General features: G+C 40.3%; 1 protein-coding gene across 7 annotated transcripts in view; it reads right to left on the reverse strand.

Moving 5' to 3' along the window:
- Nucleotides 1-3,143, reverse strand: part of LOC136873675 (uncharacterized) — an 82,433-nt gene extending 79,290 nt beyond the window's left edge. The window contains exon 1 of one of the 7 annotated variants that reach the window (XR_010860154.2): nucleotides 1,221-2,639. Coding sequence is in view for 1 of the 7 variants with exons in the window: in XM_067146783.2 (XP_067002884.2) it covers nucleotides 1,105-1,173 (69 nt within the window). In the remaining 6 variants the exon portion in view is untranslated. The other 6 variants (XM_067146784.2, XM_068228005.1, XM_067146781.2 and 3 more) reach the window with 6 other exon arrangements.
- Between the last annotated feature and the right edge of the window lie 15,697 nt (nucleotides 3,144-18,840).

Raw genomic sequence — 18,840 nt, forward strand, 5'->3', positions numbered from 1 at the left:
GGTTGTGATCCAGTCGAATGCTATCCTGGGGAAAATTGAGGTGGTTACCCGTTGCCTTCCTCAATGCCATTTTAGGATATTCATCAGTCGCCCATAATATAAAAAACATTCGCTATTATAGCTGTCTCTCTGAGGTGATGCCTGTTTCCAACTCTGATACAGATCTTTTACTCTTCACCCCATGAATTTGAGACTACTTCAACCTGTAAAAGAATGTTGAAAACCTTTTTGGAAGAGGTGAATTAAGAAAGAAAGTGCATTTACTGAACCTAAATCCTTTATGCTGGTGAAAGCTGCAACTGTTGCGTTTGATGGAGTCTCACTTCGAAGGATTGTTGCACACTTCACACCAATGATTCCTTTGTTTAGTTGATTGTACTCTACTGGATGGTAAACCAAGTCTTGTTTCAGAATGTCCTCTTCATATGGAAGGGAAAGATCATTCGCCTAGTCCAATATCACAACTTCGTACGTAAATTTGCCCTCAGCAGGAGACTATATCATATACCGGTTAGACTTTCTTGACACTACTTCAGCACAGTGCCTTTAATCACTCAGGAAATTCGGCTTTCCATTGTGCAACACTTCCAACCGGCTACAATGGGAACATTTAAATCCTTCAGACAAATATATTTTTTCATAAATAATGTTTCACAAATCTTTTCCATGGTTTTCTGTGGTTACCCCATTTTCACACCAGACAAATGCTGGGACTGTAACTTACTTTAATTAAGACCATAGTTGCTCCTTCCACAACCCAGCCCTCTCCTATCCCATCGTTGACATAATACTTGTCTGAGCTGGATGCGACATTAAACCGTTAACAAAAGAATAATGATTCCTGTTGCAAGGAATAATCACAAGGCATTAACTTGCATCCCTGCTGCATGCGATATGGATGAAACTGGTAACAACAGATTAGACCATAGTGAGTATATAGGTAACAATAGACAGTACACCACACTAAGTATACAGTGCTGGGATTCCACTTGAACAAGTCATCAGTCAAGATCCTGGTGTTAATTTTGAAATTACCATATCCCTTAATACACCAAAATTTATGGTTAAAGTTACATAATAAGTTAGAATAGAGAAGCACATTACCTTCACAACATGGCAAGAACAAAGCTGCAGATGATGTGAACATAGAAAATGGTTTTGATGTAAGGTCATAAAAGCTACCGGTACACTATAACATGAATATTTATCAGTAGACCTACCATAGTAGTAGTCAAATAGTTATTAAAATCTTTAAACACTTTATATACAGAAATTGAAACTCCTCACTGTAATTCTTCATAAAGTTTTACAACACTTTCAGATTTAGCAAAAGCTTCCACAAATTCTTCTTCATTTACATTAAATTTACCATACTGATGCAAATAAGCTTTTTGAGAAAATAAATTCCATGCTTTTTCAATTATAGTATTTAGGTTAGAACGAATAGATGAATTGTTTGTTATTAATGTAATAAACTTGTCCATGTTTAATATTTTACGATTCTGATGGAAGTGCTTCAGACGTGAGCCTGAAGGAATCCATTTTGGATATAAAATACTATCATTCAGATCATGTAAGTATTGAGATTCAATCATTCCACTGCCCCTGGTGATAAGTAGATTGGATACAGAACAATGATACTGAAGTAAAGAATGACGGTATGTCTGTGTCATGGCTGGAACCTTATATTCCCAATCAGCAACGGATTCTTCGTTCAGGGAACAAAGGCGCAAGGTTTGTTTCATGTGATGAACCAATATGTTCCACCTGAAAGGTGACTCATATTTCTCACTTTCCTTTTGAATATGTGGTGCTGTTTTTACAGTCACAAATTTCAACCCTGGATGAGATGCCATATGACTTACAATATCTGATAAACTACAACGTGCAACACTTCCAACTGGTTGCAATGCAGAGGACATTTTCAGGCCAATGAGAACATTTAAGTCCTTCAGACAAACATCATTGTTTCTCATCAACGTTTCACACATCTTTTGCAAACGGTCATTTTGAAGAATAATGTGCATGTCAGCAATGTCATAGACTTTAGCCAATGTAAGTAAAGTATTGTAATTCTGATTAACTGTCTCTCCACTCTGGTAAGGGAAAACTATAGCATTCACAATTGTTTTGGTAGGATATTCATCTCTCAAACATTCACAAATGAAACTACCAACACCTGAACCAGTTCCACCAGCAGAACTGAGGAGATTGACAATGCTAATTAAGTTGTCACTTCGTTCAACTTCTCTTCGAAGGCAATTCATTACACTCTCTCGTAATTGAGGGCCTTTGCATCCATAACCATACGCCCAGTTATTACCAGAACCCCCATCAGTTGGAGCAATAATATTGTCAGAATTGTATTTCCAATCATTTGCAGCAATTTGTTTCTTGCATATTTCTCTAATAACCTTTTCTTCGGTGTCTACAAGAATCGTGCGAGCTAATAGCTCGCATTTTTCAGTTTGAACGAACCATCTATCCCTAGCTTCGTTTTCGTAATTGGAACCGGCAATTTGTTCACCGGATACATTACTACGATTCTCGCTCCGGATATCTTTCGCAAGCAAAGAAAACCATTCATGACCAATCTGATTACCGCACTGTCCAAACTGGACTGTGATAACTGACATTGTGTAAAAAGGTAATAATAAATTACTAACATGCCACTAACGGACCACTGTCACATAAAATGATTTGATATTGCTACCTAAGTTTCACTTTATTCTCACTAGCCAACGAGTTCCGTTAGTTCTGTTTACACCAGCAAAATTTGTTGTTGTTGGAGAAGTTATGGGCTCGATTATTTACACTAGCAAAATGATTATTGGTACTAAACTGTTACGCACACAACCACTTGTTGCCTACAGGAAAAGCCGGCATGACGTTGGGAAGGAAAACACATCAGATCAGTCAATACAACAACCAAACTAACCATTAAACAGACACCACTGAGATAAATAATTGAAATAATTAGAAGATACTCATACCCACAAAAAATCCTTGTAATTATCAGATCTCTTCCACAATGCTGTCAATACCAACAGCCTTGCGACATTGCATTCAAAACAAAATAGGTAGTGATGGGTCGTTCATGAACGAACTGACTCTTTTGAACGACTCATTGGAGAGAGCTATAATGGCTCCCTCCTTGCACCTTGAGAGCTAGCACGAGCCGACTCTTTTATCAACAGCTAGTCGTTCTTCTTCTTCTTCTTCTTCTTCTTGTATGTTGTTGGGCTTAGTTTTAACTCTGTACCCAATAACCACACCGTTTGTTAATGCACTTATTTGTGTTGAAAGAATATCAGTAAGTTCTAGGTTGGTAATCCTGGGTAATGCAAGGTTTGGAAGTTGTTTTGCGTGGTTGAGGAAGAATCAGAGGAGTAGGCTTGTGCTGGTAAAGAATGATTAAATTATTAATTGGACCCTATGTTAGATTGTAATGAAAAGATAATATTCGCCGATATGTGATATCCATGATAGATATGGAATTTCTTCTATTATCGGTGAGCTGCTTTGTACTGTTGTTAACATGTGTAGTTTAAAGGAATAGTCAGGTTATGTAATGTAAGTGTGAGAACGTTAGTGACAAGTGTAGGCTACTAAGGGTGACTTATATGGCGATTTTACATTCATCAAGGAAATTAGTGAGCATATTTACTAATGGTTCCGTAGGAGCATGAATAAGACAAGCGACACTAGTTGGTAGAGGAACGTTATGATTTATTAGTGCTTGAAAAAACTTTTTTCTTTGGTTAGAATAGTTACAACATTGGAATATTATGTGATGAATCGTACCACTTGCTTGCTGACAGGTGCAAATATCTGTGTCACTGATATGAAATTTATACTTATATTCGGGTGTAAGCGCATGATTGAATCGTAAACGGATTAGTGTAGTTATATGTCTTCTAGAGTAAGTGCCCATAGTGAACCAGGGGGTTCTTTGCAGTTCCGGTTGTAGTTGATAATAAGCTTTACCCTTCGTTTTTGCGGAATTTTTCCATAGAGAAGACCATTTTTGAAGTACGGTCTGTTTGATAGTAGGGGAATAATCCGTGTGTGGAATGGCGAGGTAATAGGGAAGTCCTTGTCCTTCAGCTGCAGCTTTAGCTAAACGATCAACCTGAACATTACCTGGTATGCTGCAAGCTAGTCGTTCAATTACGAGTCGACTCTTGTATGAGCTAGCTCCCTCCTTGCTCCCCACCACCGTCTCAATCTCTATATACTGCCTGCTCTGTGCCGCGAGAATTGCGTTTACACCGACATTGCAGATGGCAGCACTTACCGCACCCAGAGCACATGGTGGTTAAATGAGAGTTGGTCCGTAACGCCAATATAAAATGAAAAATAATCCTTAACATGTCACTAATTGAGAAGATAGTACACATGCAGAATCTAACATTTCACATTTGAGCTTGGCTTAAGATATAGAAAAGTAAAATATATAAAATCTTACCATTTACAGTAGATATGTTAGGATCATCCCATGCTGCATGGTACATACAATTTTCAGATTTTTTTCGACACGAGTAACGGAGCACCTTTTCAGTCCTTTTCTTACTGTTATTTATCAGCAGTGGACGCAAAAGAGTTTCTACCACTATTTCGCTGACCCTTTGTTCATGACCAGATTTCAGGATACGTTTTATTGCACATAATGCACAGTGTGTACGTTCGTCATGTCATTAAATCTACCACCCAATCTCACTGAACTAAATACAACTTCTATTGCGTCTCCAGAAAATCATCTAGTGAGAAGATGAAATAACAGACTTTTAACAGATACGACACACATTCCACTATAGATTTCACAGTTATCGAGACAGCATCTGCCGTCTCATTAGTCAGACACTTCAGTTTTTCACGTTTTGATTCCAACCGAATTATTTTAACGTGTTCGATGAAATAATCATTCAAGCATAAGTGTTTTATCTGCTGGTGAATAGAAATGCACACAATCTGGATTATTTTGCCGAAAGGCATTACAGTAATAATTTCTGAACTAAAAGGGATAGACCGGAGACCCTAAGCCTTTAAGGAGGAAGTAGGCAGCAGGACTAGAGAACTTCTTTGAACGTCGGATTTCAAGAAAATACAACAGTTTATCCGCGAGAGCAGCAGATTTTACAGAATCTGTGCCGCATATACCTTCAACATTGACCACATAAACGAATTTGTCAATGGTTTGGTCGTAGAGGAGCTTTACCTAATTATCCATTTAATCGGCGATCACTGTTACACTCCTCTCTGTTGGTCGAGAGTTTTACATTCAGATCTAAGTCTTTCCTTCATTAATTGGGAAATCCCGACAAACACTATCAACATTTTCCATTTAGGCTACCTGTCCAGAGTACTTTGTGACGGAGCTGACACTAGAGCAGGAGTCCTGCCATATTCGTAACCGTTTGGGATACTATTCCCCACGCCACATAGTACCGCGTGATTTGTTCTGACTCCCGGATTTTGTCTTGCGAAAATTATGGATTTGATTTTTAAAAACGGTCGTTTCTCCTCTATATTTGGCCGCTTCCTTTACTTTATTCAGACGATCAATTTCTGGGTTTTCTTCGAATTGTCTCTGTAGTCTTTAAACTTCATTATGGTTAGTCATCAGCTGTTATCGCAGTCTCAGAATTCTTGAACGGAGCCTCTAATGTCTGATTTTCTGATCACTGCTATCATTCTTACTCGTTGGAATATTGACTTGGATTGATACATCGTTGTTCAAATGAATTTCGTACTCGTCATCCAATGAATTTCCTGCGGTTGAAGAGCTTGTTTCATCACATATTTCTTCCGAAGAAATATCTTGTCGCTGCCTGGTCTTTCGTGGAGCTATTTTTCTGGTTTGAAGGTATGGGGATAATTCGAAGACCGACTATGTACGCTCTCTGGCTTCAATATATTTTCCTTTTGGTTGTATATTTTATCTCCATCTCTAAAATTCAGGCTACAAACACGAGAATAATCAGATGGAATCCTTTGATTACCCTTGGTTGATCCTTGCCTTGATATAGCGTTAAGCCAATTTTCCCAAAGTTCCTTACTTGGGGGGGGGGATAACAGGAATCCTCACACCTGAAGAATTTGGATTTACTGCTTTGATATACAGAGAGGAACACAGCAATTTTACAAACAGAGACACACACATAAATGTTCGATGTAGACGCACAATAACGTGGGTACGGAGATAAGTTGGGTGCGTTAGCTGGCGCCCCTAGCGGAGGTTCGTGACACTAAGAGCTCACGCTGCCGCATAGCATAGAGCAGGCAGTATATAGGATTGAGACGGCGGTGTTCCTCCCTGAGAGCTAGCACGAGCCGACTCTTTTATCAGCAGCGACTCCAAGAAAGAGCTAGCTCGTCACATCGACTCTCGCTCATTTCTAGCCAATGCCATGCCCGTTGCCTACGCTATAATAAAAGGCCTTGAAATGCACTCGTGGAAACGGGTTGCTTCCTAGTTCACCATTCAGCCACTAGGATCGCGTTCTCGCCCCCTTGTATTCGCATGGCCGTATATGTCCATAAGTAAATTACATCCTAAATAAAAAGAGTTGAATGTTTTTGCGAGTATTGACAGTACTGTATTTATAGAGCGGTGCTGCATTGGCTTGGATATGTCACTGAAGTTTCAAAACTTTCCTTCTGAGGGGCTTCTTATCAAGTTTCAAAACTTTCTCTCTTCTACTTGAGTGGCTCAAAGCAATGTTGTCTAACAGAGGTATCAGAAATTTTCATTGTAGAAAAAGAGGTGGTTTGTCGCCTTTACACTTTCCACACTTAATTTCACTGTTGAACATGTCTTTCGAAAAAATAAACGTACACCTTTTAGTAACTCTCTTCGGGACAAATACTGCGTAGCGGAAGTGACAAATTCCACCGTTCACTGCAGAAGTGCCACAGACGATTTTCGGTATCTGAGGGCTCCTCGATCTTGAAAACGAATAAGACACAATGTTGGACTTTGAGTAGCTGGAGAACAGATATGTTCTAAACAGCCTTTACAGTCTGTTTTTTTCTTTTGCCACATGAACCATAATGTCATTGTATTCCGCTTGGCGTCTTAAGTAGCTGAAGAAGAGCTCGATGCCATAGCTCGTTAGGTTCCCGGCAGCCCTGAAGATGGTTTTCCGTGTTTTCCCATTTTCACACCAGGCAAATACTGGGGCTGTACATTAATTAAGGCCACGGCCGCTTCCTTCCCATTCCTAGGCCTATCCTATCCCATCGTCGCCATAAGACCTATCCGTGTCGGTGCGACGTAAAACAAATAGCAAAAAAAATGCATAATGCAAATGTATACTTATGAGGTATTTTACACAGGCCACAGTGGACTGGGTAGTCAAGATCTATGCCTGATATACACTGACTGACAGAGCAAATGCAACACCAAGGAGGAGTGGTTCGAAAGGGATGAAAGTTGGGGAAAAACAGAGACGGCACGGACGAATAATTGATGTTTATTTCAAACCGATATGCAGGTTACACAATGCGCACGGCATCGACTCAGTAGGATGTAGGACCACCGCGAGCGACGATGCACGCAGAAACACGTCGAGGTACAGAGTCAATAAGAGTGCGGATGGTGTCCTGAGGGATGGTTCTCCATTCTCTGTCAACCATTTGCCACAGTTGGTCGTCCGTACGAGGCTGGGGCATAGTTTGCAAACGGCGTCCAATGAGATCCCACACGGGTTCGATTGGTGAGAGATCCGGAGAGTACGCTGGCCACGGAAGCATCTGTACACCTCGTAGAGCCTGTTGGGAGGTGCGAGCAGTGTGTGGGCGGGCATTATCCTGCTGAAACAGAGCATTGGGCAGCCCCTGAAGGTACGGGAGTGCCACCGGCCGCAGCACATGCTGCACGTAGCGGTGGGAATTTAACGTGCCTTGAATACGCACTAGAGGTGACGTGGAATCATACGCAATAGCGCCCCAAACCATGATGCCGCGTTGTCTAGCGGTAGGGCGCTCCACAGTTACGGCCGGATTTGACCTTTCTCCACGCCGACGCCACACGCGTCTGCGGTGACTATCACTGACAGAACAGAAGCGTGACTCATCGGAGAACACGACGTTCCGCCATTCCCTCATCCAAGTCGCTCTAGCCCGGCACCATGCCAGGCGTGCACGTCTATGCTGTGGAGTCAATGGTAGTCTTCTGAGCGGACGCCGGGAGTGCAGGCCTCCTTCAACCAATCGAAGGGAAATTGTTCTGGTCGATATTGGAACAGCCAGGGTGTCTTGCACATGCTGAAGAATGGCGGTTGACGTGGCGTGCGGGGCTGCCACCGCTTGGCGGCGGATGCGCCGATCCTCGCGTGCTGACGTCACTCGGGCTGCGCCTGGACCCCTCGCACGTGCCACATGTCCCTGCGCCAACCATCTTCGCCACAGGCGCTGCACCGTGGACACATCCCTATGGGTATCGGCTGCGATTTGACGAAGCGACCAACCTGCCCTTCTCAGCCCGATCACCATACCCCTCGTAAAGTCGTCTGTCTGCTGGAAATGCCTTCGTTGACGGCGGCCTGGCATTCTTAGCTATACACGTGTCCTGTGGCACACGACAACACGTTCTACAATGACTGTCGGCTGAGAAATCACGGTACGAAGTGGGCCATTCGCCAACGCCGTGTCCCATTTATCGTTCGCTACGTGCGCAGCACAGCGGCGCATTTCACATCATGAGCATACCTCAGTGACGTCAGTCTACCCTGCAATTGGCATAAAGTTCGGACCACTCCTTCTTGGTGTTGCATTTGCTCTGTCAGTCAGTGTATTTCTCTCTTGATTCCTTTTTACTTTCTCTGAATGCCTTTTAAGTTTCTTAATATATGACAGGAAATCATTAATTAACCAACTGAGGAGTTCATCTTCAGTACTAAAAGGTGTTTTTTTTTTTTGCTAGTGACTTTACATCACACCGACACATATAGGTATTATGGCGACGATGGGATAGGAAAGGCCTAGGAGTTGGAAGGAAGCTTTTTTTGCTAGTTGCTTTACGTCGTACCGACACAGATAGGTCTTGTGGCGACGATGGGACAGGGAAGGGCTAGGAGTGGGAAGGAAGCGGCCGTGGCCTTAATTAAGGTACAGCCCCAGCATTTGCCTGGTGTGAAAATGGGAAACCGCGGAAAACCATCTTCAGGGCTGCCGACAGTGGGATTCGAACCCACAATCCCGGATGCAAGCTCACAGCCGCGCGCTCCTAACCGTACAACCAACTCGCCCGGTTAAAAGATGCTCGTTTGTTCTCGTTCCTGAATATGTCCCATGTGAGGTGTTGCAGACGTTATGCGCATTGAACAATTTAATAAAATGCTCCATAAAACAAATGGCTTATTTTAAACTGTATTTTATGCTCTCGGGACAAAACCACCTCCATACTTTACAAACCAGAGATTGTTTCAGGGGAAAATACAATATGTTTAGCTCTTGCTACATTCATTTTCGTGAAATTTGTTGGGCAAATTATTTTCCTCGTTGGTTTCCTAATTTAAGATTTCTGAGTTTGGAGATGCCTCTCAAATGATCGCCGATCACGGTAGCATAGTTTAAAAAATGTCCAGTGACAAATTTTGGGATCGTCCGATTCTTATGACGTAACTCGGATCAAAACTTAGGAACAGAGGCCTAATTTCATCAGCTTGAAGTCGTATCTCATGCGTAATACTTCCTCTGTATAATGTTTCGAACATTCACTGGAAACTTGTGAAACGAAATTCCACTACCTTTAATTTCTCGTGAATAAACCATGACTGGAACTGCGAATGCTTAACATCAGGCAAATACATAATAGGCCTACATTCACAACCAACTCAGTTAATGAACACGTTTAAAGGCGCGAGCCTGGTACACAGGGGGCAAGATAGCGATCCTAGCGGCCCGGCATTGAACTTCAGTGTAACCACTTCCATAGCGTTTTACGGGCTATATTTCCAGGCCTTGTATTATAACGTAGGCAACGGCCATGCCTCAGATAATCACGTGACGTACTGAAGCCGCTTTCTTTTTTATAAGCTGCCCAGTCTAGCCTCTTCCCGCATTCAGTCAGTGCTCTCTGCAGGTGCTCTGAGTGCAGTGGTTGTGGGCTGTTTGTTAGGTACGTTTTTGTGCCATAGTTCTGGCAACTTGCAACGTACCGAAACAATGAAATAAACAACATGTTATTGAGCAATACTTACCTGTTCACTTCCTGTATGCACTCATAATCTATGTAGGATGTAGGGCCTAGTATAGATCCAGTAGGTTAGGAGCAAATAAATGACACGAAGTTCGGCTTAACTAACCTCAACTAAGCACGAACAAACAGTCGCTATCCAGAATACTGAATATACCATTCGGCAAGTAGAAACGGCGTAGTTTTATTCTGTCTGAAATAATTAAGAAATACTCTGATAAATCCTCATCTGTTTCTTAAATGAGTTCGTAGTTATGAATTAACATATTGCCAAAATCTTTCGGTTTTACGGTACAGTGGATAAAATAATATACCGTAGTTTTAAATCGAATTAAGGCAAATAGAAAATAACACTAGTTTTGGCTTTAAAATATAGGCTAAATAACTCATACCAACGTGTATACCGCAGTACATTTTCAAATAATTATTTATTGACGTGTAAGAAGTCCGACTCCTTAGCTGGATGGTCAGCATTGAGGCCCTCGCTGCAGAGGGTCCCGGATTCGATTCTCGGCCAAGTCGGGAATGTAATTCTTCTGGCTCGGGAACTGGGTATTTGTGTTTGTCCCAACACTTTCCTCTTCATATTCAGACAACACACCACAATACCAACCACCATAGAAACACGCAATATTGATTACATCCCTCCGCATAAGGTTAGCGTCAGGAAGGACATCCGGTCATAAAACAGGGCCAGCTGGGCTGAGTGACTCAAACGGTTGAGGCGCTGGCCTACTGACACCAACTTGGCAGGTTCGATCCTGGCTCAGTCCGGTGGTATTTGAAGGTGCTCAAATACGTCAGCCTGGTGTCGGTAGATTTACTGTCACGTAAAAGAACCCCTGCGGGGCTAAATTTTGCCACCTCGGCGTCTCCGAAAACCGTAAATGTAGTTGGTGGGACGTAAAGCCAGTAACATTATTACTTATTATAAAACAGGGCCAAATCCACATTTGCGGAACAGTTCGCACCCGCGAACCTACAAGTGTGGGAAAAGTGGTCGAAGCGGAAGAAGAAAAAGAAGTAAGTTTACATAGCGTAAGGAATGCCAATATATCGAACATATACGACTCATACGGTTTAATCGTTCTTGAAAATAAAATAGAAGAGAGTGTGAGCATACTGTACACGAAAAATAGGCAAAATGCTATGCGTACTGTAGTATACTTGGTTATATGTACATTTGTGCTGATAGTAGTTTCCATTATTTTCGTTAAAGATCGCGTTTAATCAGCTATGTTTCCTACGCTGCATTAATGAATGAAAGAATCTGTTGTCCCAACGCGGAGTGTCAAGTGCAAAGAGGATAGAATAGAATAGAGATGAGACACAATGATAAATTTCGGTTCCAAGCCACTTGGCGCTAGTAGTTTTAGTCTCTTTTCCGAGATAGCGCCATAGTGTGCATTCTGGTGCAATACCTTAGTATTACTATCAACAGATAGCGCGGAGAATTAACATCCGGCGCAGTGACGCACATCCGGGTGTGCTTACGGCTCCTCCCCCCCTCTTTTCCCAACCCCTCGCCATCACTACCCCCCCCCCCCCCCCACAAACGGCGATAATAATTCAGTTCTACTACTTCCATGCCCAATACATTGTAATTCATATATTTTTATTTCCAAGTACTTACTACGTTGTAAATAATGATCTGATACCCCTAGTTCGTATGGCATACTATGTTACTGAGAACATAACCACACACCTCAAAGCAGCTTTAACTTCAAATGAATGATTGACACATTAACACAAAGCTCATATTATAACAAATAAGAAATCCCTTCGAAAGCAAGACAACAGAGCACACCATATGCAAGACAATGGGGTATCACATCAATATCCAAGTACCACATGAAAATAAGAATAACAGAATTAAATGCACTGAGACAGGAAATATATAGAACTACATGAATAGAACCATTCAGTTCTGTTCTGTTCGTGAAGTTGATTTGGGCTCGTTATTTCACCCAGACAAAATACTGTATTATATTTGTACTAGTTCTACACACGCACACAATTTCAATAAAGTAGTACACCAATGCAGTTGACAATGTTTTCTGAGTACGAAGTACTTGAAGATTGAGGGAAGTAGACCATGCAGCAGACTCACAAAATGGGTGCAAAGCACTTGAAGTAGTTCAGGAAAAGACGTATCACCTAGACAATTGAGAGTGAGGAAATACGTATACAAGACTAGGAGATATAGGAAAAGCACAGGGACACAAGGTATACTAATCTTCACACTAGAGTGGCCGTCTCAGCGACTTCTACAAAACATACACACCGGGCCAAGAACCATTCAGCTTTCAGCCCCTGATGTGTACTCAAACAGGAAATACAGGATCATGGGAACTATCGATTAAAATCGATATAAGTTCGAACAAGATTAATCGATTGGATAAAGTCGAATTCGATGCAATTCAGCAATATTAACTCCACAATGCTTGACGTTTTATGACTAATTAATTTGTTAGAAGTGCCCACTGATTGAGGTTATACTTGAAATACTTTAAATACTTCACTTCGAGACAAACTGCCTTTAATTATTAACAACGCTCATTTCATGCTTACTTGCGTGCCATCTACAGAACGTGTATATAACTATTTACACGTTATGAATGACCTCCATCGCCATCTAGAAAAAGAGACTGAAACTACCTGAAGCTAGCTACAGATTGGAACCAAAAGCCCTATTAGAGTTTCACCCCCCTGGTCAAGTGAGAAACTTTCTGCAGCTCCAGTCGAAAGGGGATATTCTGATGACATCTTTTGAGTGAAATGTAAACTACGTGCACAGGAATAGAGATTCTTCTTATGCTTATCTGGATTGCCGGGGTCGAAAGGAAGTATTGCCAATATCTCGAACATACGTCCCGTACGGTGCATTCAATCTTGAAAGACATCATTTTAAGGAGAATGGAACTTAGGCAAAGTAATATTAGATGTCATCAATCAACACTGTATATTTGTGACACGTTTCTTCGTTACTGTGTATAAAACTTTATCATCGGATTAATTGCGAATGTTGGCAGCAATGTACATTTGTTTTATTCCAAGAGTAGCGTTTCAAACTGCATTGTTTTGTCATCTGTTGTGTAAAAGGTGAACTATCTCGCACCATCTCGCTCCTTCAAATAAAGACGGGAGTCATGATTAATCTAGAAGATGTAAAATCACGCTATTTTGGGCGCTTCTGAATAAAAAACTCATGGCTTAGTGTATACTATAGTAACTTACATCCCATTACATTCGTAAACAATATTTTATTAACGTGTAAGTTTTGCCAATATCATGAACACACGTCTCGTCACGGTGCATTCAGTCTTGAAAAGCATCATTTTAAGAAGAAAGGAACATGGGCAAAGTAATATTAGATGTTATCCATTAATACTGCATATTTGTTAAACATTTCTTCGTTACTGTATATAAAGCTTTATCGTTAGATTATTTGCCAATGTTGCCAGGAGTGCATTTGTTTATTTGTTTTATTTCAAGAGAAGCTTTCTGAACTAGACGTTGTGCTGCCATCTGTTGTGAAAAATATAAACTATTTGCGCTATATCGTTCGTTCCCGGAAGTCATACAGAGCGACCGGAAGTCATGAAGAGCGACCGGAAGTCATAAAGAGCCGCCTGCCCTAAACCGGATGAACGAATGAACGAACGAACCTGGAGCGGAGAGCGGCCTCTGACTTCCTGGGTCGCTCCCAACTTCCCGCTCCCAAGAGTCGACTCTTTTGAACGACTCTCAGTTAGGAGCGGGAGCGAATGAGCTAGCTCCCTCAAAAGAGCTAGTTCAACCCATCACTAAAATAGTATACTGTAGTGATGCGTCGTTCATGAAAGAACCAAGAACGAACTGACTCTTTTGAACGACTTATTGGAGAGTCAACTCTTGTAAGAGCTAGCGGCTTTAGAAATCCTCGACTATACAGCCAACGGTATGTTACATTTTTACTCTAATTGTACGTAAATATTCCTCAAAGCACCACTATCGACAACATTTTCATACTTCCCTTCCTTTTATCCCTCTTCTCAGATTAAAGTCTTAATGTGATGATACAATGTTTTTTTAAAAAAAGGCAAATCTAACCGTAAAAGTTCAGGGAGGAATGCTAAAGCAAAAAAAAAAAAAAGTAATGCATAAATGAAAGATCAAGCCATTTCACAGCAGTCCATTTCACATCTTGTTTATATGCCTAATTTCAGTCATTAAATAATTCTTCATTTATTTATCCAGAATTGCTTTAGCCACTCGGAAGTTAATATCTCAATAATACTCTCTTTCTAGACGTAATTTATTTATTCATTTTCGTATATGCATTTCCATTGATATTTGAATTTAGCGCGACTTTTCAGGTCAAGTCACAAGGAGCGCCACCGTCGAATTGTCTCCCATTTTAACAAGGCTAAATCCGTAACTGTCGCGTATTGTCTCTACTGTATTTGACCTAAGCAAGCACCATCTATTGTACAGATGGTCTTTAGAGAGGGTGGAAGATTAGCCAAATCAGATAACATACTCTTCAGAAATGAGAAATTGTAAATAATTTCAAATATTTAGGAATACATCTACAAACAACCAGAACGTCATTTAGAATACATATAAAGGAAAGAGCAGTAGCAGCTATTCGTAGTATTTAAGATATCACTTATCCAGAGTTACTGAACATGAAAACAGCGTTGTTATTTCACGCAAAAAAAAACACCGATCGCAACATACGCCACACACTTAATTTGGACACACCTTACATCCAGAGACTTCGAAACATTAGATCGTATAAAAGCAAGTTTCTTGAAAAGGACACTAGCCTACTCAAAATTTACTCCTACAAGATTAGTTTACGAACTTACAAAGGAAACTCTTCATCGTGGATCTTAAATTAAGATTGCATCTACCAACAACCAAAACTTCAGAAAAACACCTAAATGATAGGAAGGAGAAAAGGGCAAATACCTGGGAGGAATTTTATTGCACCAACGCAATGATAAATAAGGAATGGACTCAAACCAACTATATACGCTCTTAGGCACTCAATGGCTCGGTTGGCTGTGCATGGATTTCATCATCGGATATGTAAAATAAAGCCTTTTCATTCACCGGATGAACACTGCTTTTGTGAACTTTGTGGTAAACAATGTGGGAGATATCACCTACAGGACTGCTTAAAAAGAACAAAATATATAGTGAAAATAATTATCTGTATATGTATTTATTGGCCATTGGCTGCAATAAACCTATTATTATTAAAATGTACGAACTAGCTCGCGCCTCGTTCATTTGAACGACTTGAAAGCTGTTTCCATGAAGACAGTACAAATTAACTATCTCGTTCATTTAAACTACCTCGTTCATTTGAACAACAAAATAAGTTCGCACATAAATGGCCAATGGCGTGCCTTGTTAATGATCACATGACAGCCACGGCTGACTTGATGCGTTCGCTCTAGCTAGCTCCTTACCGGCGTTCACAATAGGGATGTACTGAAACACTACCAATAGATGTCTCACGTGTAGTACCCGGTATGCGCTTGTTGATCGACATTTGTTTGTATGAGTTTTTAATGGAAGTTACCTAGTTAAATGCTGAAGTTAAAGATTTAATATATCGTTACGACAAGAAAATTGTAATGCCTGACGATTGCTGTCTCAATGTCCCAAAATCAAGGTCGACCGTATTTATACCATCAATTTCCTAAGCAAGGAGCTTTCCGTAAAAAGTGGTTGCATGCGATTCGTAGGTAATACCTACGAAATAAAAATATGACTCCTAATATCAAAGACTGCTCGAAACATTTTACACTTGAAAATTATGTCATTATTGAAACTGCTAAATAAGCTAATTAGTACTATTTCAGAAATAATTTTATAATAAGGTAGTATATTCTTAAAAGTTAATATGATCTATTTCAATAATGTTAGGCGAAAGACGGAGACTTAAGGAGAAAGCTGTACCAGCGCATCCTAGAGAACAAGAGCTGACAATACGATTCGTGACGTCACACGACTGGGCTCAGCCGTGACCACCACGGCTCAGCGCGAGTGGATAGTAGATGAAGCTAATTCCTTACGAAAATTGAAAAATACGCTGGTTAAAGTGCATTCTACCAATATTATTTCTCGTAGACGCGCACATCGGAAGCGAAATAAGTAGTATACCGTAATAATTAGTGTACCGCCTGGTACACCTCTACGCCGCACATTTGAATTTTCCGCCTTAAAACACTCCTCTACAGGAGAAACTATGGACTTTAACAACTGTATCAACTCATAAGTTTTCTCAGAAGATGTCACTACCGTAACTTTTGTGATTACGAAGTTGTCAGTACTGTGTGGAGTTCAACTTGTTTTGTTTTCTATTGATCTAGAAGTGTGAACATCCTCTAATAGATGTATCTACCGAAAACTATGACCATGCACCCTGGTGCGAAGTGGAAGAACTTTATTTGAAGAAATTTTGTATTCATAAGTTTGTTCTTTACCAAATTTTGTTCTTTCATTTGTGGGTTGGCAATATAAATCTTTTCTTTCCGCCAGTTTTGAAATTAGCCCATCAATTATTTCTGTAATTAATTTTTGACCAATCGTGTCTTTCTTCTTCAATTTTGATGTGTAAGTTTTAGCCAGCCAATAAACGACTGTGGGTGTGTCTTAATTATTCATGAAAGGTCTCGAATCTTCCCTGAGAGTATAAAAATTGCTGATTTTCCTGTCTCTCCGCCACTCGAACTACATCTAGCATTGTGTATGGAAGTGTAGCAGGAGGCGGGAAGCGCCTCGTTTATCCGGCAGCAGCTCTTCAACAAGGTAATGGCCACTTAACTATCTTTATTTCTTGCTTGCTCAGCAGTTTAACACGCGGGGAAGGACCGAAACCTTTATTATGTAACCTATCTTCAAACATGTAAATTGCCGTCACTTTTGTAAAACTTCATATATCTTTAACCGTAAATCAGGGATAGAGAGTGCTTTACCCTCTCGAGCTCCCCTTCATTTTTGCCTTGAGGTGACTACGTTTTAGTAGCATTTTCTTCCTTAATGTATTAAAATTTTCTTATACGAGTCACCTCCATAGTTAGGGAATAGCCCCTGGTTCATCGGCCTAGTGTCTCTTAGGTTTGAAAAGATTTCATGTAGGAGTGCAAGTACACGCCTCCATTCTACTTGGTGTTGCGGGCCATTAACTTAACCTATTATTTTTCTACTAAGGCTCATTAGGTTGGGTACAAGATACCCCTGTTTCTTTGTAAGTGTGCCTTGAGGGTAGTTAATAGTAAAGTCCGTTGTGGCCTTTGATAGGCTTGAAAAATTGAGAGCGGGTCAGCTCTTTCTTGTATTTGGATATGTGCCTCTAGGAGGCCTGACAGTGCTAGGTGGGAGCAAGTACTCCAGGTTATTAGGGGTTTTCGGACCATTGATAAATATGTGATTGTGAGCTGAGATCTCAGGAATTGTAAAAAGTGGGGCTTGAAGCCCAGATCGTTAAAGTGTCTCTAAATCTTGGCTTTCCTGGTCTTGTACCTGATTTGTTAACTTGTTGTTATTTGTTGAATGTTCAAATTCTATGTCAAAATTGTTATGTTTTGCTAATTCCGAAAATATAATATTAATATAATCTTTGCATTTAATCAATATCTCAGCTTTGTAGTTAGACCCATTCCAGCCCGCACCTTCTTTCACCTCTGCATTCCACGGGTAACCCCTTAACAATTAGAAAGAACAATTAAAAATGAAAGAAGAATTTTTTAAGGGTCTTAATACTGTACAACTTTAATAATATGTCTATATGACACTTTCGGTACCATATTTAAGAGTCAAAAATGATCAGTTCCTTTTACAAAACTCGCCATGAGACCTCTCTGTGTCGGTGTGACGCAAAAAGAAAATAAAAAGCAAGCTTTTACAAAACTGAACTTGCTGATGAAATATAAAAGATAAAAAACAACATGTAAGTACAGAAAAAGCTATTAAATAAAAATAATAACGTATAAACTACCTTACTTACAGTATATTAGTAGCAGTCCAGGAACATACAAGCTGTAATGCTCAGTGTTGTCGTTCATGAAAACAGGTAAACATTTTTTTACAATAGAAGCCTCACATAAATTAACGGGGTGAAGAGCTTACACAATTTGGCTGTTATGCAAAGAGAATGATTACAGTACATGCCAACAATAGTTTGTTCATCAAGTCATCAACAATATATTCGCATTCCCTAGTGTAAATAAACCTACTTGTATGATTTTGGACCCTGATTCAAATAACCAGAACAGGGAAAAAAATTGAAATTCTTAAATTTGAAAGTAGCATGCCAAAAGTATAACATTTGAACTGACCTTCACCCAGACATTTTCTGAAATTTAACTTCACCAGGTTCCTTAAAATTGAAATGGACATGAGGTGAACATGATATAAGAAAATGTAAAAGGAAATCTCTATGAACATTAATTGTTAAAATCCTAAGAAACCATATTAAGAACTTGCATCCCTGCCATTACATTAACAAAAAAGTAGCAGAACACACACTGAACTACTCATTTCATGCTTTATGAACCAGCTGCATTATTTGATATGACACACATGAGATCAATTAAGTAATTAATCCCCAATTTTTCACAGATGCATGTAAGATTCATTAC

This window comes from Anabrus simplex, chromosome 5 (genome assembly GCF_040414725.1).
Source record: "Anabrus simplex isolate iqAnaSimp1 chromosome 5, ASM4041472v1, whole genome shotgun sequence".
Classification (NCBI taxonomy): Eukaryota; Metazoa; Arthropoda; class Insecta; order Orthoptera; family Tettigoniidae; genus Anabrus; species Anabrus simplex.